Source organism: Vanacampus margaritifer, chromosome 4 (genome assembly GCF_051991255.1).
Source record: "Vanacampus margaritifer isolate UIUO_Vmar chromosome 4, RoL_Vmar_1.0, whole genome shotgun sequence".
Lineage (NCBI taxonomy): Eukaryota > Metazoa > Chordata > Actinopteri > Syngnathiformes > Syngnathidae > Vanacampus > Vanacampus margaritifer.
The window spans coordinates 5,417,384-5,433,923 of NC_135435.1; the positions used below are offsets into that span (position 1 = coordinate 5,417,384).

Sequence of the window (16,540 nt, forward strand, 5' to 3'; positions counted from 1 at the left end):
GAAACGATTGTTATATCAAGAATTATACTGTAGTCAAGACAATTTTAATTATTTATTTAGGAATCAAGACCAATCGCATTAAGATACTTCCCAAAGTCAGTAGTAGAGGGTCGCCTTCCTTTAAAATGCCATTCAATTAAGATTACAGTTTAAAACAAGTCCCTGATGAAAATAAAACAAGCTCAGACACGCCCACTTCCTTAATCTGCATGCACACATCACATCTAAAAACTTCAACCTCTTCAGTGGAGTGCATGTCAGTTCTACACAAAATCTATTGCTGAATAGTGTTTGATTGCAAAGCAACAAAAATTGTGCAGCACAGATAAATGCCTTTCAAAGTGGAAATTGTTAGCATTGTACCGCCATGTGTGTATTACATTACTTTGTTCCTATTTAGATTTGGCAAAGCCAACCCTGTTGTTCTCTCGGTCAAAGACGGTGTAGTATTGGCCGATGAAGACGTCACCCAAAATCCACAGGGGACCTGCTGGGGGAGGGATGTCCAGACCCATGAAGCCACTCAGACAAATGGTCTTTCCAGCTTGGCTCACCTGCAAGTGGGAATATGGCAGTCGGGCTGTGCTGCTGTTTTGGTATTTTAAAAATGAATGTGCCAGAATTCAAAAGTTGGCAGAGAGCTTGTAACAGAAACGACAAAAACAAAACAAGTGTAATCTCTCTGAATAACAAAGCTGCCCCCTTATGACTTGGTCAAATCAAACAAGGCTGCAACTGTTTGATTTTTTTTTTTTTTGGGGGGGGGGGGGGGGGGGGGGTGACGTAAGGCTTATTATTCACAGAGTAGCATTGTTTTTTACTATTCGGCAGTAGACCCAATCTTTGTCGCCCCCTGCTGGACAAAAATGGCATACGTTCTCACCTTGAGGACATACTGGTCTCCAGTCAGCTTGTACGCCTTGCCGCCCACATTGAAAGTGATGACAGGCAGTGTAGGGATCTTATCACAGTTGACCATGTACTGAAACACAAATGGGAAATGATTTACATTTTTCATACACAAACCGGCTTATCTGTGTTAAAGAAAATAAACTGAAGATCTATTATTATCAGGGGTGTCAAAATTAGTGCGTTAAGTTTGACCTAATTTAAAAGTTACTTTGACGCCACTAATTTGTTTAACGCACAATTAGTGACCGCTCCTTACATGGAAAGCCTGTACTGGGGAATTCCAGTCGCAACGTAGCAGACACTTCCATGTCAAAATTTTGCAGTAATAAATTTAATAATAATACATATATATTTGTGGAGACTGGGGTCAAGTTGTATTTTACAATTTAAAAAATGTGCAGAATTTCACAAGTTACTACTTCATGTTAAAGATTAGATAGCTCTTAAATATGAAAGGAAAAATGCACTGAGCTGTCACCGTCTTACAAAAGCAATTATGCCATCTAGTAGGAGAAAAATGACCTCAGAACAAATCAATATCACTCTCCGTTTTAATTTTATGAATTATTATGAAATTACTGTATCAATGACTAAAAGATGCAGCCATATTTCTATGAGTTTAACATTTTTTCCACTTTTATGTTAACAAGAGTATGAAACTCAGAAAAAAATATTTTATGGTATATTTAGAACAGATATAAAATATGCGATTAATCCTGAGTTAGCTATTGAAGTCATGTGATTAATTACGATTAAATTTTGTCATTGCCTGACACCACTAATTATTATACACCATGATTTCATAGTCATACTTGGCAATTACATTTCATACTATAAAGCTAAATGGCATTCATTGCTCAGTGTTCAGAATATGACCTGGATGGATGTGAATGGATGGCCTGATTTTTAATCTCACCTCTCCCTGGATGAGCGGAGTGGCTCCAATGGCTTTCTGCAGAGCTCTGACCTCCTCAGCCGGGCCAGTGATCAGAGACGTGCCGGTGTCCACGATAGCTTCACAGCCACCTTTACATAAACTCAGCTGGCTGCCCACTTGCAACCTGAAATGCACACATCAGGAATTGACACCCAATGGTTTTAGAACTCACATTCAATGCAATGGACAATTTAGAATCTTCAATGAAGTTGACGAAGGTAGCATAGCTGGGGGAACATGCCACAATAAATAACAAATACTTTACAGTGACATCTGGAAATGTCACGGCAGAGATTAGACTTTGTAATACATCATATAATCTACAGAAGACTTTTTTGTGGTATTTTTCAAACAACTTTTCTCCCCTGAAAACTCACGAGTCCATGCGGATCTGCCAATAGGCTTGGCGGGAGATATTGACATAGCTGAATTCGCCAGTGTAGTATTTGGGATCCGTTCCTCCCAGCAGCAGCTCGCCACCTGGCTCAGTGTCGGGGTTCCTAAAGCAGAGGAAGATATAGAAAAACTCTCATTGCATACTTTGTAGGCCTCGCAGTCATCATTAGTATTTAGGTCAGTAACTGCAACAAGGATTATATCACACATAATAAACTACACGTTAAGTCGATAGACTTGATGTCTATTTGGCTGTGAACAAGACTTGAGGCAGGGTCAAGAAAATTGACGCCATTTCCACATGAAAATTGACATTTTGTTTGTTGTGTTTTTCTCTACCACCCATTAACATACATTCAATCCGATTGAATGTCTCTGGAGAGATCTGAAAATTGCTGTGCACTAATACCAATGTGATCCAGAAAATGACATCATGTTATGTTATCAGTGGCGAATATCTGCCTTTTTACAAATCTGATGGCCAATAAAGCTGGTATCTCACAGAGTAGTGAATGGTTGCGAATGTAGCAAAATTTAGGGTTTTCATCAGGATTTGTAAGACGTTCACAGACAGAGATGCACGATAATATCGGTGGCCAATAATTATTAGCAATTATCAACCAATTTGACGTCATACAGATAAACCAGATAATAAAGAAATCAGCTGATAATAATAGACATACCATTTTAGTCTATCTGTTGTGTTTGTGGCTATCGTACATCCCTAGTTTTTACTTGTAGCAAAGACATTTCAAACATATCCAGACAATTTAATATTGTCTGCGAAGCTCTTTTGAAATCTTTTACAAACCCGGACGAAAACCCCAAATTAGCTACATTCGCATGCATTTGGCGCGCAGTGAGATACAAGGAATTTTTCATTGATGTATTTATTTAAATGTACCCTTTATAAAATAATGATGCTAAGTCTGGGAACTCCTTACACTTTTGTTTAAAAATAAATAAATAATAATAATAATAAAGTGAATTAAATTATGTCGACATTTTGGAAAACTTTATTTACAGTAGAAAACTTTAGAGAACTATTTACTTGCTTAGTTTTTAATTTATCTTACCGCATGCTGAAGATCCTGGAAGCTCCCTACATTTTTTGTTGTCAATTCTTTATATATTTAAAATGAAAAGAAAAAGACATTTAAAGATTTTTTTTACGCTAATATTCTCTTTTACTGCAAATGAATATCATCTTGAAATATATTAGTTATCGGTCTCCTTGACTACTAATAATCTGGATCAGCCTTGAAAAAAAAACATATCGTCTAGCACTACGTTTGAATGCTACAATTTTACATTGTTTGTATTTCCCCCATTAGATTACAATTCCTCACTTGCATTTGCTGCATCAGAAAAATAACTCAGTAAATTACCCACAGGTATGTTCCTTACCTGTTCAGGTAGAAGGAGAACACATTCTGCTCAACCTTCTTCTGGCTCATGATATTATCAAAAACTGGCGCCACGGCATCCACAGAGATGCGTGGATAGGCCATGCCGAGGATCCCGTCAAACTTTGCAGCAATAAAAGCCACCCCAGGCTGCTTTATCGCTTCCCCAAAGAGCTGATTCTCCACAGAAATGTCTCCAATCTACAAAATGGGAGTGAGCATACAAGCTCAAGAGTTGTGTTTGTCTTCACTGCAAGATCATTTAACTTGATGCAGATTACACTTACGGTGCACGTGTCCTGACTGAGGTAGCCCGACAAACTGCCGCTTCCGTACTGGATTGCAAAGGAAGTGCCATTCTTCACATACGTGCTGGACTTAGCGGAGTTATATTTGTGATGAAGCACTGCCCAAAAAAAGAAAAAAAAAGAAATTTGATTTAATGAATGTGATGCTATACACTGAAAAAATGGGGAGTGATATTAATTTGAAAAAGCTTAGCAAAGGTTGATGCACTCAGAAATTCTAAGTACGTTTTACAATGAGTTTGACTAGAATTTCTGATGTCAACAAACTTAACTAGATTTTTTTTCAAGTAAATATCAATCCCTATTTTTTCCAGTGTAGCCTGACTTACAGGACTGCTCTTTTATATTAGCAAGAATGACTTACAGCAAGCGATGTCAAGAAGGGAGCAGTGGATGGAGGGAACCCACAAGTTAGAGGAACCGGTGTCAAAGACAACAGTGAAGGGCTGAGGGGGGGTGCCCAGGCCAATCTCACCATAATACTGGGCCTGGTGACAACATACGAGTTATTAAAGAAAAATTTTGGAAGATTGCAATGATGCATGATGAACTGGTCGAAACGGAACTTATTGTAGAGCTAATCAGCAAAAAATGTACTTTGAAAGATTAGAAACTAATCCAACACTACATGTAGGTCAGTCTGTTCTATTCTCATCAGTAATATGAGACTCTGTAGGTAGGTCCTGAGGATGCAGGTCAAACAGTTCAAGTCATGTCCAATCAGACAGAGATTTCTCTTCAAACTCCTTCACTGACACAAATGTCTGTTTCACATGACTAAAAGACAGTTATTTCAAAATGCTATTGCAAAAATACTGATTTTATGTAAACTAAATGAAATAATATTATATCTATATTCATTAGTTCACACTCACAGATTCTCAAAATTGAGGGCTATTTTTTCTTTTTGTCAGCTTGTACTGTGAGATCATGACTTGCCACTAAATGATTTGAAGTATTCAAAGAGAATCAAAATTGGACTTAAGCTAAAACCCGAACACCTTGTTTATGCATTCCATGCAGTCAATTGTGCATTCAAAACACTATGTCTCTCTTTTTTTTTTTCTTCTTTTTTTTTATTATTATTTATTTTTTTTTTATTTTTATTTTTATTTTTTTTTTAAACACTGGTGAATGGTGTCATGTGTTAGGATAAAGGTAACAAGTATTGGGAAGTGTGACGAAATCAGAACAAAAAAAAATCTGAAGCAGCTGACTGTCAAATTATGACACATAAAGCAAGACAGTACATGCACGACCAAGCTTCCTCTTTCTGTCACAAACATCACCTTTTTTTTTTTTTAGCTGTTACAGATGGATTGACGGAACGTAACAGGCAAGACAATAATTCTATACATATGGCTTGGAAGTTTTTCAGGAAAAGGAGCCAAACACAAAGGTATCTTTGTTGTGTCACTCCCCACCGCTTCAATGTAAACAGTCAAACCCTGAATTGAAGAAAACACGTTTGTGAGAGGGATGCCTACATCAAGGTAGTTCTTTAGGGTCTCAGGAGTGGGTCCACTGCTTGAGGGAAAGCCAAAGTTGTACTTGAGGGAGTGCTTGTTGGCCACGAGCTCCTCTGCATTTCTACCCGAGTTGGTCAATTCACGCCTGATGGAGCGGAATTTCTTCAAGGGAATTCTGCATCAGAGGACAAGAAAACTGTTCACTTTGTAGTCTGGTGGCGAAACATCCAAACATGTGAACAACAATGCATCCATTTGTGAAAGCAGGCTCTACAGTAAATACACCTTTCAAGGCTAGCAGTAAAGTTATAACCTACTGACCTACAATACTCATCTCCACATAATATACTACACAACAATACAAAAGAGGAAGTCTTAATTGCGGTTTGTGATGGCACATTACATTTTGAGGTGCCTGTGTTGTCACAAAACACTACATGTACTAATTTGGATGTGATTGTTTTAGATTTATGGTTTAGAAGTGATATATACACAATGTGACTTAACAATTGTATTATGCGCTTCCTGCTTGTAGAGCTAATTCTATAAGAGCAACTAAGGTTGTGAGAAGATTATCAATGAGTGTATGTAGAGATCCCCCACGTACAAACAACAGACTCCTCTGAATCACTACAGATTATAACTAGCAAACGTGAGCTCTTTGACTGGAAGACCAGGGCCGCTTTAATCCATACTTCCTTCATCCATTCTCTACAATCTTCTACAGACATAAAAAAAAAACTGTTATAATATAATGTGCAGATTGTAAAACATGCCTATTCGTCGCTTGTGCGTTTCAAAGAAAACATTGCTAACAAAGCTAACTCGGATGACTTTGAATTTAAAGTACGTGTGCCAAAAAACGTGATTTTCTTACCTAACAATCCCGTCGCTCGCTAGGGCTAACGCTGACAAAAGAAGTAGATAAAAACTCTTCATCGTAAAGGTTGGAAAGTTCCGAAACGTCAGATTCAACAATGACTGGGCGATTTGACGCTTTGTTTGGAAACAAACGACTTTTATCAGGTGACCGAGTCACGTGAGGCTCATGCTGCATTTGCGTGACTCGTAACAATGGGAACATCCTCAACTCAATCACAAACATCGACGTCACCTAAAATAGCAGCTATTATTGTATGTTCTGTATTAATCAATACTACTACTACTACTACTACTACTACTACTACTACTACTAATAATAATAATAATAATAATAATAATAATAATAATAATAATACAAATATAGCAGCGATAAGATACAGGCCAGGGTACACTGTACTCTTGAAAAATCGTTGATGCAATCAGCGATATGAAATTCCGTCGTAAAGCCAAAAATCGCAAATTTGGCTGGAGCAAACTCTGCGAGATGATGCTGCCTTCGTGTGGTATCGAAATTATGGGAAATACCATATGTCGAGTACAAAATTGCACGTGAACGCCCCCTCATATCATATTTTATTTCTACTGGACTGGGAATTTATTTTGATACCCAAGTTTCCGAGTTGAGAGAACTATTCAAGTTTCAAGCATAGAGCGCAGAAGGATTTGTGACAAGATAACAAGAAATATTATCACTTATAAGGGCACGAACGTCCGCTAGCACAGCAGGTTGTTTTAGAATCTACACAATTACGTAGCATACTCGTGGGCATACTCATTGCCCCCCGGCTAGCCGCCTGTACGTTGGGGTTTACCCCAGTGAATGAGAGGGTAGCCTCCCTCCGCCTTCGGGTAGGGGGAGGGGTCATGACTGTTGTTTGTGCTTATGCACCAAACAGCAGCTCAGAGTACCCACCCTTCCTGGAGTCCTTGGAGGGTGTGCTGGAGAGCGCACCCCCTGGGGACTCCCTCGTTCTGCTGGGGGACGTCAACGCTCACGTGGGCAACGACAGTGAGACCTGGAGGGGCGTGATTGGGAGGAATGGCCCCCCCGATCGAAACCCGAGCGGTGTTTTGTTTTTGGACTTCTGTGCTCGCCACGGACTGACCATAACGAACACCATGTTCAAGCACAAGAGTGTCCATATGTGCACTTGGCACCAGGACACCCTAGGCTGCAGTTCGATGATCGACTTTGTAGTCGTGTCATCGGATTTGCGGCCGTATGTGCTGGACACTCGGGTTAAGAGAGGGGCGGAGCTGTCAACTGATCACCACCTGGTGGTGTGTTGGCTCCGATGGCGGGGTAAGATGCTGGTCCGACCAGGCAGGCCCAAACGTATTGTGAGGGTCTGCTGGGAATGTGTGGCAGAATCCCCTGTCAGAAAGAGTTTCAACGCCCATCTCCGGCAGAGCTTCTCCATTGTCCCGGAGGAGGCGGGGGACATTGAGTCCGAGTGGACCATGTTCCGCGCTTCCATTGTTGAGGCGGCCAATCGGAGTTGTGGCCGTAAGGTGGTTGGTGCCTGTCGTGGCAGCAATCCTCGAACCCGCTGGTGGACACCGGCGGTAAGGGTTGCCGTCAAGCTGAAGAAGGAGTCCTATTGGGCCTTTTTGGCCTGTGGGACTCCGGAGGCTGCTGACAGGTACCGGCTGGCCAAGCGGAATGCGGCTTCGGCGGTCGCTGGGGCAAAAACTCGGACATGGGAGGAGTTCGGTGAGGCCATGGAAAACGACTTCCGGACGGCTTCGAGGAAATTCTGGTCCACCATCCGGCGTCTCAGGACAGGAAAGCAGTGCGCCGTTAACACTGTGTATAGTGGAGATGGGGTGCTGTTGACTTCGACTCGGGACGTCGTGAATCAGTGGGGAGAGTACTTCGAAGACCTCCTCAATTCCACCGACACGCCTTCCTTTGAAGAAGCAGGGTCTGGGGACTCTGAGGTGGGCTCCCCTATCTCTGGGGTTGAAGTCGCCGAGGCGGTTAGAAAGCTTCTCGGTGGCAGGGCCTCAGGAGTGGATGAGATACGCCCGGAGTTCCTAAAGGCTCTGGATGTTGTGGGGCGGTCGTGGTTGACACTTCTCTGCAGCATCGCGTGGACATCGGGGACAGTGCCTCTGGATTGGCAGACCGAGGTGGTGGTTCCCCTTTTTAAGAAGGGGGACTGGAGTGTGTGTTCCAACTTTAGAGGGCTCACACTCCTCAGCCTCCCAGGTAAGGTCTATTCAGGGGTGCTGGAGAGGAGGGTCCGTCGGGAGGTCGAAACTCGGATTCAGGAGGAGCAGTGTGGTTTTCGTCCCGGCCGTGGAACAGTGGACCAGCTCTACACCCTCAGCAGGGTCCTCGAGGGTTCGTGGGAGTTCGCCCAACCAGTCCACATGTGCTTTGTGGACTTGGAGAAGGTGTTTGACCGTGTCCCTCGGGGAGTTCTGGGGGGGTGCTTCGAGAGTATGGGGTAACGAGCCCCCTGATACGGGCTATTCGGTCCCTGTACGACCGATGTTAGAGTTTGGTCCGCATTGCCGGCAGTAAGTCGAATTTGTTTCCTGTGAGGGTTGGACTCCGCCAAGGTTGCCCTTTGTCACCGATTCTGTTCATAACTTTTATGGGTCGGGGATGAGATCCTGCCCCAAGTGGAGGAGTTCAAGTATCTTGGGGTCTTGTTCACGAGTGAGGGTAGGTTAGAGCGGGAGATCGACAGGCGGATCGGTGCAGCGTCTGCAGTGATGTGGACGCTGTATCGGTCCGTTGTAGTGAAGAAGGAGCTGAGTCGAAAGGCAAAGCTCTCGATTTACCGGTCGATCTACGTTCCTGCCCTCACCTATGGTCCCGAGTTTTGGGTCGTGACCGAAAGAACAAGATCCCGGATACAAGCGGCCGAAATGAGTTTCCTCCGCAGGGTAGCCGGGCTCTCCCTTAGAGATAGGGTGAGAAGCTCTGTCATCCGGGAGGGACTCAGCGTCGAGCCACTACTCCTCCGCGTTGAGAGGAACCAGTTGAGGTGGCTCGGGCATCTAGTTCGGATGCCTCCTGGACGGCTGGAGGCCCCGGGGACGACCCAGGACACGCTGGAGAGACTATGTCTCTCGGCTGTCCTGGGAACGGCTTGGGGTCCTGTCGGAGGAGCTGGCTGAAGTGGCTGGGGAGAGGGAAGTCTGGGCTTCCCTGCAAAAGCTGCTGCCCCCGCGACCCGACCCCGGATAAGCGGAAGAAGACGGACGGACGGACGGACAATTACGTAGCATGCACAATTTTGCTATAACAACAAAATCACATGAACAGAACTCGGTCGTAATTAGGAGTTTCCGAATGGTAAAGCCCAAAGATGGGCAGACGAGTTCTGTGCCCTCACGTGCTATGGGAAAGATCCCATAGCACGTGAGGGCACTGTTATGCTGTGGGTAAAAAATAAATACATGTTTGTGCTCAGCATCAAATGGGTTTTGTGGGCCACACATGGTAGGAAGGGCAACTCATCAAGTCCACTAAACGCGTATGACTCAAAAAAGGAACGCACAATTTAAAATATATTTATAATCTTTTCTTATAATTATCTCTTTTACTGCCAAAGACGTTAAATGACGTTCTGCAAAAACCTACGGAGGAGCGCCAAAGACGTTAAAAGACGTCCTCCCATTTATTTATTTATTTTTTTGAAACGGACGCTGGCAAGGCTTGCGGAGCTGTCCTGAAAGTTTCAAGCAGGTCTCGTGAGCCTAATGACTATTTTTGGCCCCTAGAAGGCAGCGCTGACTCTCTTTTGACAAGATCGGGTGGGCGTCAGTAGAGGCGGAGCTAGAGCGTCGAGCAGGAGACGAGAACGTTAGACAAAGGAAAAATGGCGACCGGCTGCGGCAGCTCACGCCCGAGCCGTTTTTTTTCAAATTTGAAAAGCATCGACCAACGATAAAGAGCACATTGATGACGACGATGATCATCATCGATGATGATGATGACTCCGTGGTTGGAAAGCATTGACGCGGCAGTAGGAGACGTGAGGGGGAGAGCTAGGTGGCTGAGGAGGAGCACACGGAGAATGGCGCCCCGTTTGCAAGCAGCTCAACACTTACAAGACTAAAGGCATCGACCAACGCTAAAAGTGCACATTGATGACGACGATGAACATCATCGATGATGATGAAGGTGAATCCGAGCTTGACGGCGAAATTGGAACCGCTGACGCGGCAGCTATGACGGCGTCATAAACGCGGAGCGCAATCGAGCACGCACAGGCGGACGTTCAATCGGACAACGGAGAGTGCCCCGAGTCCAATGCATATTCATCGGAGGAGTGTGTACAGTCTGCTACTTGCTATTTATTCCCCAGAAAAAAAGGCCGTCAAGAAAGTGTAACGTTTGCACGCGAAACGGACAAATGCGAAAGTGAAAGTAAACTGTTGTGCAAGTCCTGGCGTCTCCTTGCACGCAGGAGAGCGTTACAAAAAGAAAAACTGTATTTGAAACATCCACATAATTGTAAATAGTACCACAGTTGCACACATTTGTAAATAGTTTGCGAAATTGTTTTGTCAAATTGTTACACTGTTTAATGGAAATAAACGTATTTTGCAAACTAAAAACACTTTTTCATTGTTGGTGAAAGCGTTTTACAGAAGTAAAGCACTATTTAGGTGTTTGTGGCATCATTCATGGACAAAAAAGTGTACAATTCACTAGAGTGCATGAAATAACATCGTTTCACAAAAAGCTGTTTTTCTCCGTTTTTTGTTTCAAAAGAGAGAATTTCGGTGAAAGTAACCATTTTCTATTGTTGATTACTGAAGAACAGAATAAGGTAGAAACAAACTTTTTCTGATGAAAGATGAGAGTCCAATCTTTCATTTGGTAGTATGTGTGTTTCCATAGTCCAAACACAACATTTTCTGTGGACCTTGAAAGATCAGTCAAAATGCTTAAATCGGCTGGCACTGGTGACAACCCGTTTCTGAAAACGTCTGGCAGTCAAAGAGTTATAAATAAAAGTATATTTGCGAAAATAAACATTAAAGTAAGCTTTTTCCAAACTATTTAACAATTTTAATTCATAATAAAACAATAGGTACATTAACAAATATGTTGATAAAGCCTCCGTTGATATGAATGACGTAGTGTAAATTCCGCTGTTACTGTTCTTGGAACGCATCTACAACCAAAGTTAAAAATACATTTATTAAAGAAAACCAGATTAATAAGTAGGATATATTATTTACACTCCAGTCCGCTAAGTCGGGGTAATGTTTGCCACCCGCCAAATAAATTCCAAAAGTAGTAGTAGAAGAAGAACGAGTCGCGAAGAGGAAGAAGCGCCATTTTTACCAACCGGATCCCCATCCCTTCCCGATTTGCAGACGCAGTTGTCACACTAGTACGCACACACCTGGGATAAAGCGTATGTAAGGGCGCTTGCGTTCAACATGAAAGACTTTGAGTATTACAAAAGCCTGCACAAATACATGGCTAGCGGCGAATTTCCCACAAATGTGTCCAAAAAGGATCGCGCCGAACTGCGCCGTGCCATCTCAAAGTTTGTAATTAAAGGTAAAGGTAGCTATGCAAACACTGTATTTACTATTTTGGCTAAATAGTCTGGCAAGGTTATTTGTCGCTCACTAGTTTTGAACTTTCTAGATGCCAGGTTGTTCTACACGGGACCGAACAAACGATACATGCGGCTTGTGGTACTGAAAGAAGAGGAGAAACTACGCGTCCTCGCAGAGTGCCATGATAACCCGGGGACGGGTAATCACTGTGGGATGAGATCTACTCGAAACCGAGCCGTTGCTGGTTACTACTGGGGAACCCTCAATGACGATGTGATTCAATGGGTAAGCTGTGGGTGGTATGTACAAGTTAGTCAGCAGCTCGTGCCGTTGTAATTGTAATAATAACGCACGCATTTGCACCTGCTGTTGAAAAAGTGGTGCCTTGAGATACACCTTTAATTCTTTCCCTGACCACGCTTGTAACTCAAAACATCTCAAATCATCTTTCCCAATGAATGAGGCATGGCATTAATCTGTCCCAGCACCGCTCCTCCCAAAAAATGTTATATGCTCTATGGTAAAGCCCACTGTATCAAAACGGCAATTACATAATTAAATATATATATTTTTAAATATATATATTTTTGTCACTCATTCAATTCAACGCACATTTGCTGCTTATTATTAATCTCTTGTGCGTGTCGTGGCTGCCTGTGGGCAGTATTAGTCAAATATTCACCTTCCTAAAAATAATGACCTTAGTCCTTTTTTCAGAATTTTTTTGTCTGTCTACACGTGTTGCTGAGCTACTACTACTTTTGTCATAATCAAGTTCTTTCTGTGACCACTGTGGGGGTACGAGCAATTTTGACCATGAGTGTTTATTCTCTTTGCTCTGTGGAAACATGGACTGTTACTGGTGATTAGTTGGGGACCTTTTCTGCCTCTTCTTGCTGTTAATTACTCTGCATCTCTTCCAGTAAACATCAGTGCTGCCTGTCATCATGTGACACAAAGTGGTAATATAATAAAGGCGTGCAACTCTAAATCCAGACTTCCCTGTATAGTGAAAGACCCCCCCCCCCCCCAAAAAAAAACGGTCACTTCAAAGTGGGATATGCTGTAGTGGGGGGCGCAAATGATGAACTGTTGTATCACCTCTTTATCTCTTCTCTTAGGTGAGCCATTGTCAGCGATGCAACTCGAATGTCTCCCAGACGGAAACTCCAAATATACACGTTAATAAGGTAATTCGTGCGCCAAAATTGCAATGAGATGAATGAGCACAAAAGAAAAGGTGGAACGGAAAGTTAATAAGACATATATTCTTTTCTCAGGTTAAACAACCCTGGGAGATAGTTTTCTTGGATGTCATTGGCCCGCTGTTTGAAACAGAAAGAGGAAAAAAGTATGTTGTGACCATGACGGACCTGTACAGTAAATGGCTTGCAGCCGAGTCCCTGAGTTGTAGGAGTGCAGACCAAATAGCTGAAGCCATCGTGGCCAAAATTTATACTTTTGGCATCATGAGGAAAATCATCACTAACTTACGCTTGGAGATGGTGAATGCGGTGAGACATTTTTCAATACACATTAATGTTGTTTACTTGTTCTTCTTTGTTTGCATTACACAAGTCATCTCTGTAATTTCTTATTTTTGAACCTTCCCCAGCTAAATGAGTGCATCTTTGAGAAGCTTAAAATCAAAGAGGTTATAACTACTGAGAATCACACCAGGACAAATGGGAAAGTATGTTTTTTTTCTTCTTTCTGTTGTCTTACAGGACAAGGTACATGTTTTGTGAGTTTAATATATTTCCCAACTGCATTCATTTGTTTAGGGAGAAAAAATAAATCCTAGCGTAAAGCGCTGCTTGAGGAAGTACTTCAATGAAACAAATAATGATTGGGACCTTCTGCTGCCTGCAGTGGTATACGGTCTAAACACATCTTTGAATGTGGGTCTTCTTGTTTTTCTCATTTTGTTGACGTCTACCTAATTTAGATGTAAGGATAATGTGTCATCTTTGTATGCAGGCATCTACTAGACATACACCATTTTTCCTGATGTTTCACCGGCATCCTAATTTGCCAGAGGTCATGAATGCATGTCCCATGAGCAATGATGTGGAGGTGGGTGATCCAGAAGAGGACATTTACACCATTGTTCAGGAAAAGACGGAACTGACTGAGAGAGTGAGTTGAATCTAAATTACAAAAAAAAAACAAAAAACAGTATGTGACCCTCCTAGCATAAAATGGACCACTTGAGACAAATTTAAGAAATTGAGATATGTACTCTATGTACATTTTCCGAAAGAGCATTGAAAACATGTATTCAGGTGATGTATAGATTGTGGAAATTGGGCAATTTCTAGTAAAGCTACTGTATGTTTAAAGTTCAGGAATTAAGTACCCCGAGACAGGAGACAATCGGCATAAAAGTTGGTAAAATGTACTTCTTAGCTATGCACACTAACGCTTAACAGAAATAAATAAAATTAACACTAAAATTAACACTATTCCCTTATACCAACAATAGTATGACCTTAATAAGCCCAAATTTTCATGCAGACATCTTAACAAGAACTTGTATGAATTTTTCATTCACCTTTAACATTTTCAATTATTTGAGAAATTGTCATTCAATATATACTTAATAATAATTATTTAATTCATAAAAAGTTCTACGACGCCATGAAGGCACCTTAAAGCAGCAGTTTGCACTTGGCAAAGCAACAACCACAGTTGATGTAGTGGCCCAATGACAGATTCTATTTGTGGTTTCAAAATACATGTTTGCTCATTCATTGCGAAACATGATTTATCATTTACGATTGATTAACTCCATAAAAGTTGTATACTGTTGCACATTACATGAGAGAAGCGGTCAATCAATTTCTTATACAGCTTATTAGCTTAATATGACGGATGTGTTTTTATTCTTTACTATACGATTGTTATGGTCTTCTAAATCACTGCTTCTCAACCACGGTCCTCAAGTACCCCTATCCAGCCTGTTTTCCATGTCCCCTTCAGCCAACACAGCTGAGGATCTTCATCAGGCTTCATGCAGAGCTTTATTTACAGATTAGCTGACCGTTTAAAACACCTGTATTGGCTGCGAAAACAGGCTGGATAGGGGTACTCGAGGACCGCGGGTACTGTGCTTCTCACGCCCAATTCACTCTGAATGCGTAACGAATGTGGAGCGGCATAACATATAGACGGCGCAAGGAATAAAAAGCATTTGAGTCTGCGTGTCGGCGCGTATTGGATGCGAGGCTGCAGAAGGTGTCCGCAAGGTTTCCATTTTTTCAGATTCCTCATGTGGATTTTCATGAAGCTGAAGATATTAAACGATCCGGACAGGAAGTCAAGCGCCGGCATCAAGGTAGATCCGGTATACCTGTATTTAAAAATAAAAACCATTGCGAACTCGTTTTTTTTGGGAAGCTAGCTAACTACATAGCTTGACATGAGATGGACATTTTAAAGACCAAAAACAAGCTCAGAATAATTTAAACATGACAAAATAACACTATTTAAACACAAATCGTACTTACCCAAGGTAGAAGAGCCATAGTAGAAGTCCCAGAAATAATGTCCATAAAGCATATAAATGTGACGACAGGCAAGCGTGGCTATTGTGTGCCAGTAGCAGTAGCACTCTGTATACACGGTTGTTATTGCGTGAACTCAACTCTCCAGCGTGAGGGACCGTGAATCCCCGTGATCTTGTTGTCTCGCGGGTGCAGATTTCCTGACATGAATTGCAGTCCGTACGGATGCCGTACGGAAACCGCTCCACAGTCAGTGTGAATTGAGCGTCACCTTTTTCACCTCTGACCCGTTTTCATGCCTGCTGAATGCTGATGAAGCAACCACCCAAAACATGGAAAAATATTGAATGTAATCGCTTGCTTTCTTTGATGATGATGATGCGCGGTTAAAGTAATTAACACAACAGCCCGGTTTCACAGAAAAGGCTTAAGACTAGTCTCAGACTAATATGCTGTTTGAGCTGGCTTAATTTTAAGTCAATTTCACAGTTGTATCTTAAAATAGTCATAAAATGATCCAGTTCTGGTTTAAGCAAAGCCAATTGCAAAATTGTGGATTAGAGCTACTCTTGGACTAAATTGAAGATTAAATTAATCCTGCAAGGAAGCAGGTTTAATTTCATTTTAGTACTGTTTAGTGAAAGGGAGCACAGATAGTTTGGGAGCGTGGACTATTCAGAATATCTAAATGAACAATAAAATTCACTGCAGAGGCCAGTTTAGGCAAAAAGGCAACCCTAACCCTGAAATCTTTTGAATCAGTTTGATGAAATCATTTTCAGAGATTGCTTTCGTATGTACAAAGGTGATAGGTGATCATTGCTACAGCTGTGCTGCACAACTTCCTGAAGCAGCAAAACTGTCCTGACCGTCCAATGGAAGACAAGAACGATCCAGATGTTCCCACCATGGTGGCAGAAAATATCCGAGGGACTTACACTCAGAGCTCCTTTCAAGTTGCAGCACTTCAGTTAGCGAATAAATATTGATTGATGAAATGATTGATTATGGCTTGTTTTTGCCTTGTGTTAAAAAAAATAAATGACAAAACTAAACCAAGGCTTTTGTGGTGGCCAAAATATTCTCAAGTGAGGAAGAAAAATATTTTTACAATGTATTTCATTACACATCTTTCTTTGAACAGCTCTCTCTTCTAATACCATATCCATATTCAACGTGTAGAATT

At 41.9% G+C, this 16,540-nt stretch overlaps 1 protein-coding gene across 1 annotated transcript; it reads right to left on the bottom strand.

The window, feature by feature from the left end:
* Nucleotides 1–39: 39 nt before the first annotated feature.
* Nucleotides 40–6,474, bottom strand: ctsd (cathepsin D). Its single transcript, XM_077563170.1, has 9 exons — nt 6,306–6,474; nt 5,447–5,603; nt 4,324–4,447; nt 3,939–4,057; nt 3,653–3,852; nt 2,227–2,349; nt 1,829–1,973; nt 884–982; nt 40–554 (listed from the first exon to the last, which is right to left on the bottom strand). The coding sequence occupies exons 1-9, from the start codon at nt 6,365–6,367 to the stop codon at nt 393–395; spliced, it is 1,191 nt and encodes a 396-aa protein (XP_077419296.1). The 5' UTR covers nt 6,368–6,474; the 3' UTR covers nt 40–392.
* Between the last annotated feature and the right edge of the window lie 10,066 nt (nt 6,475–16,540).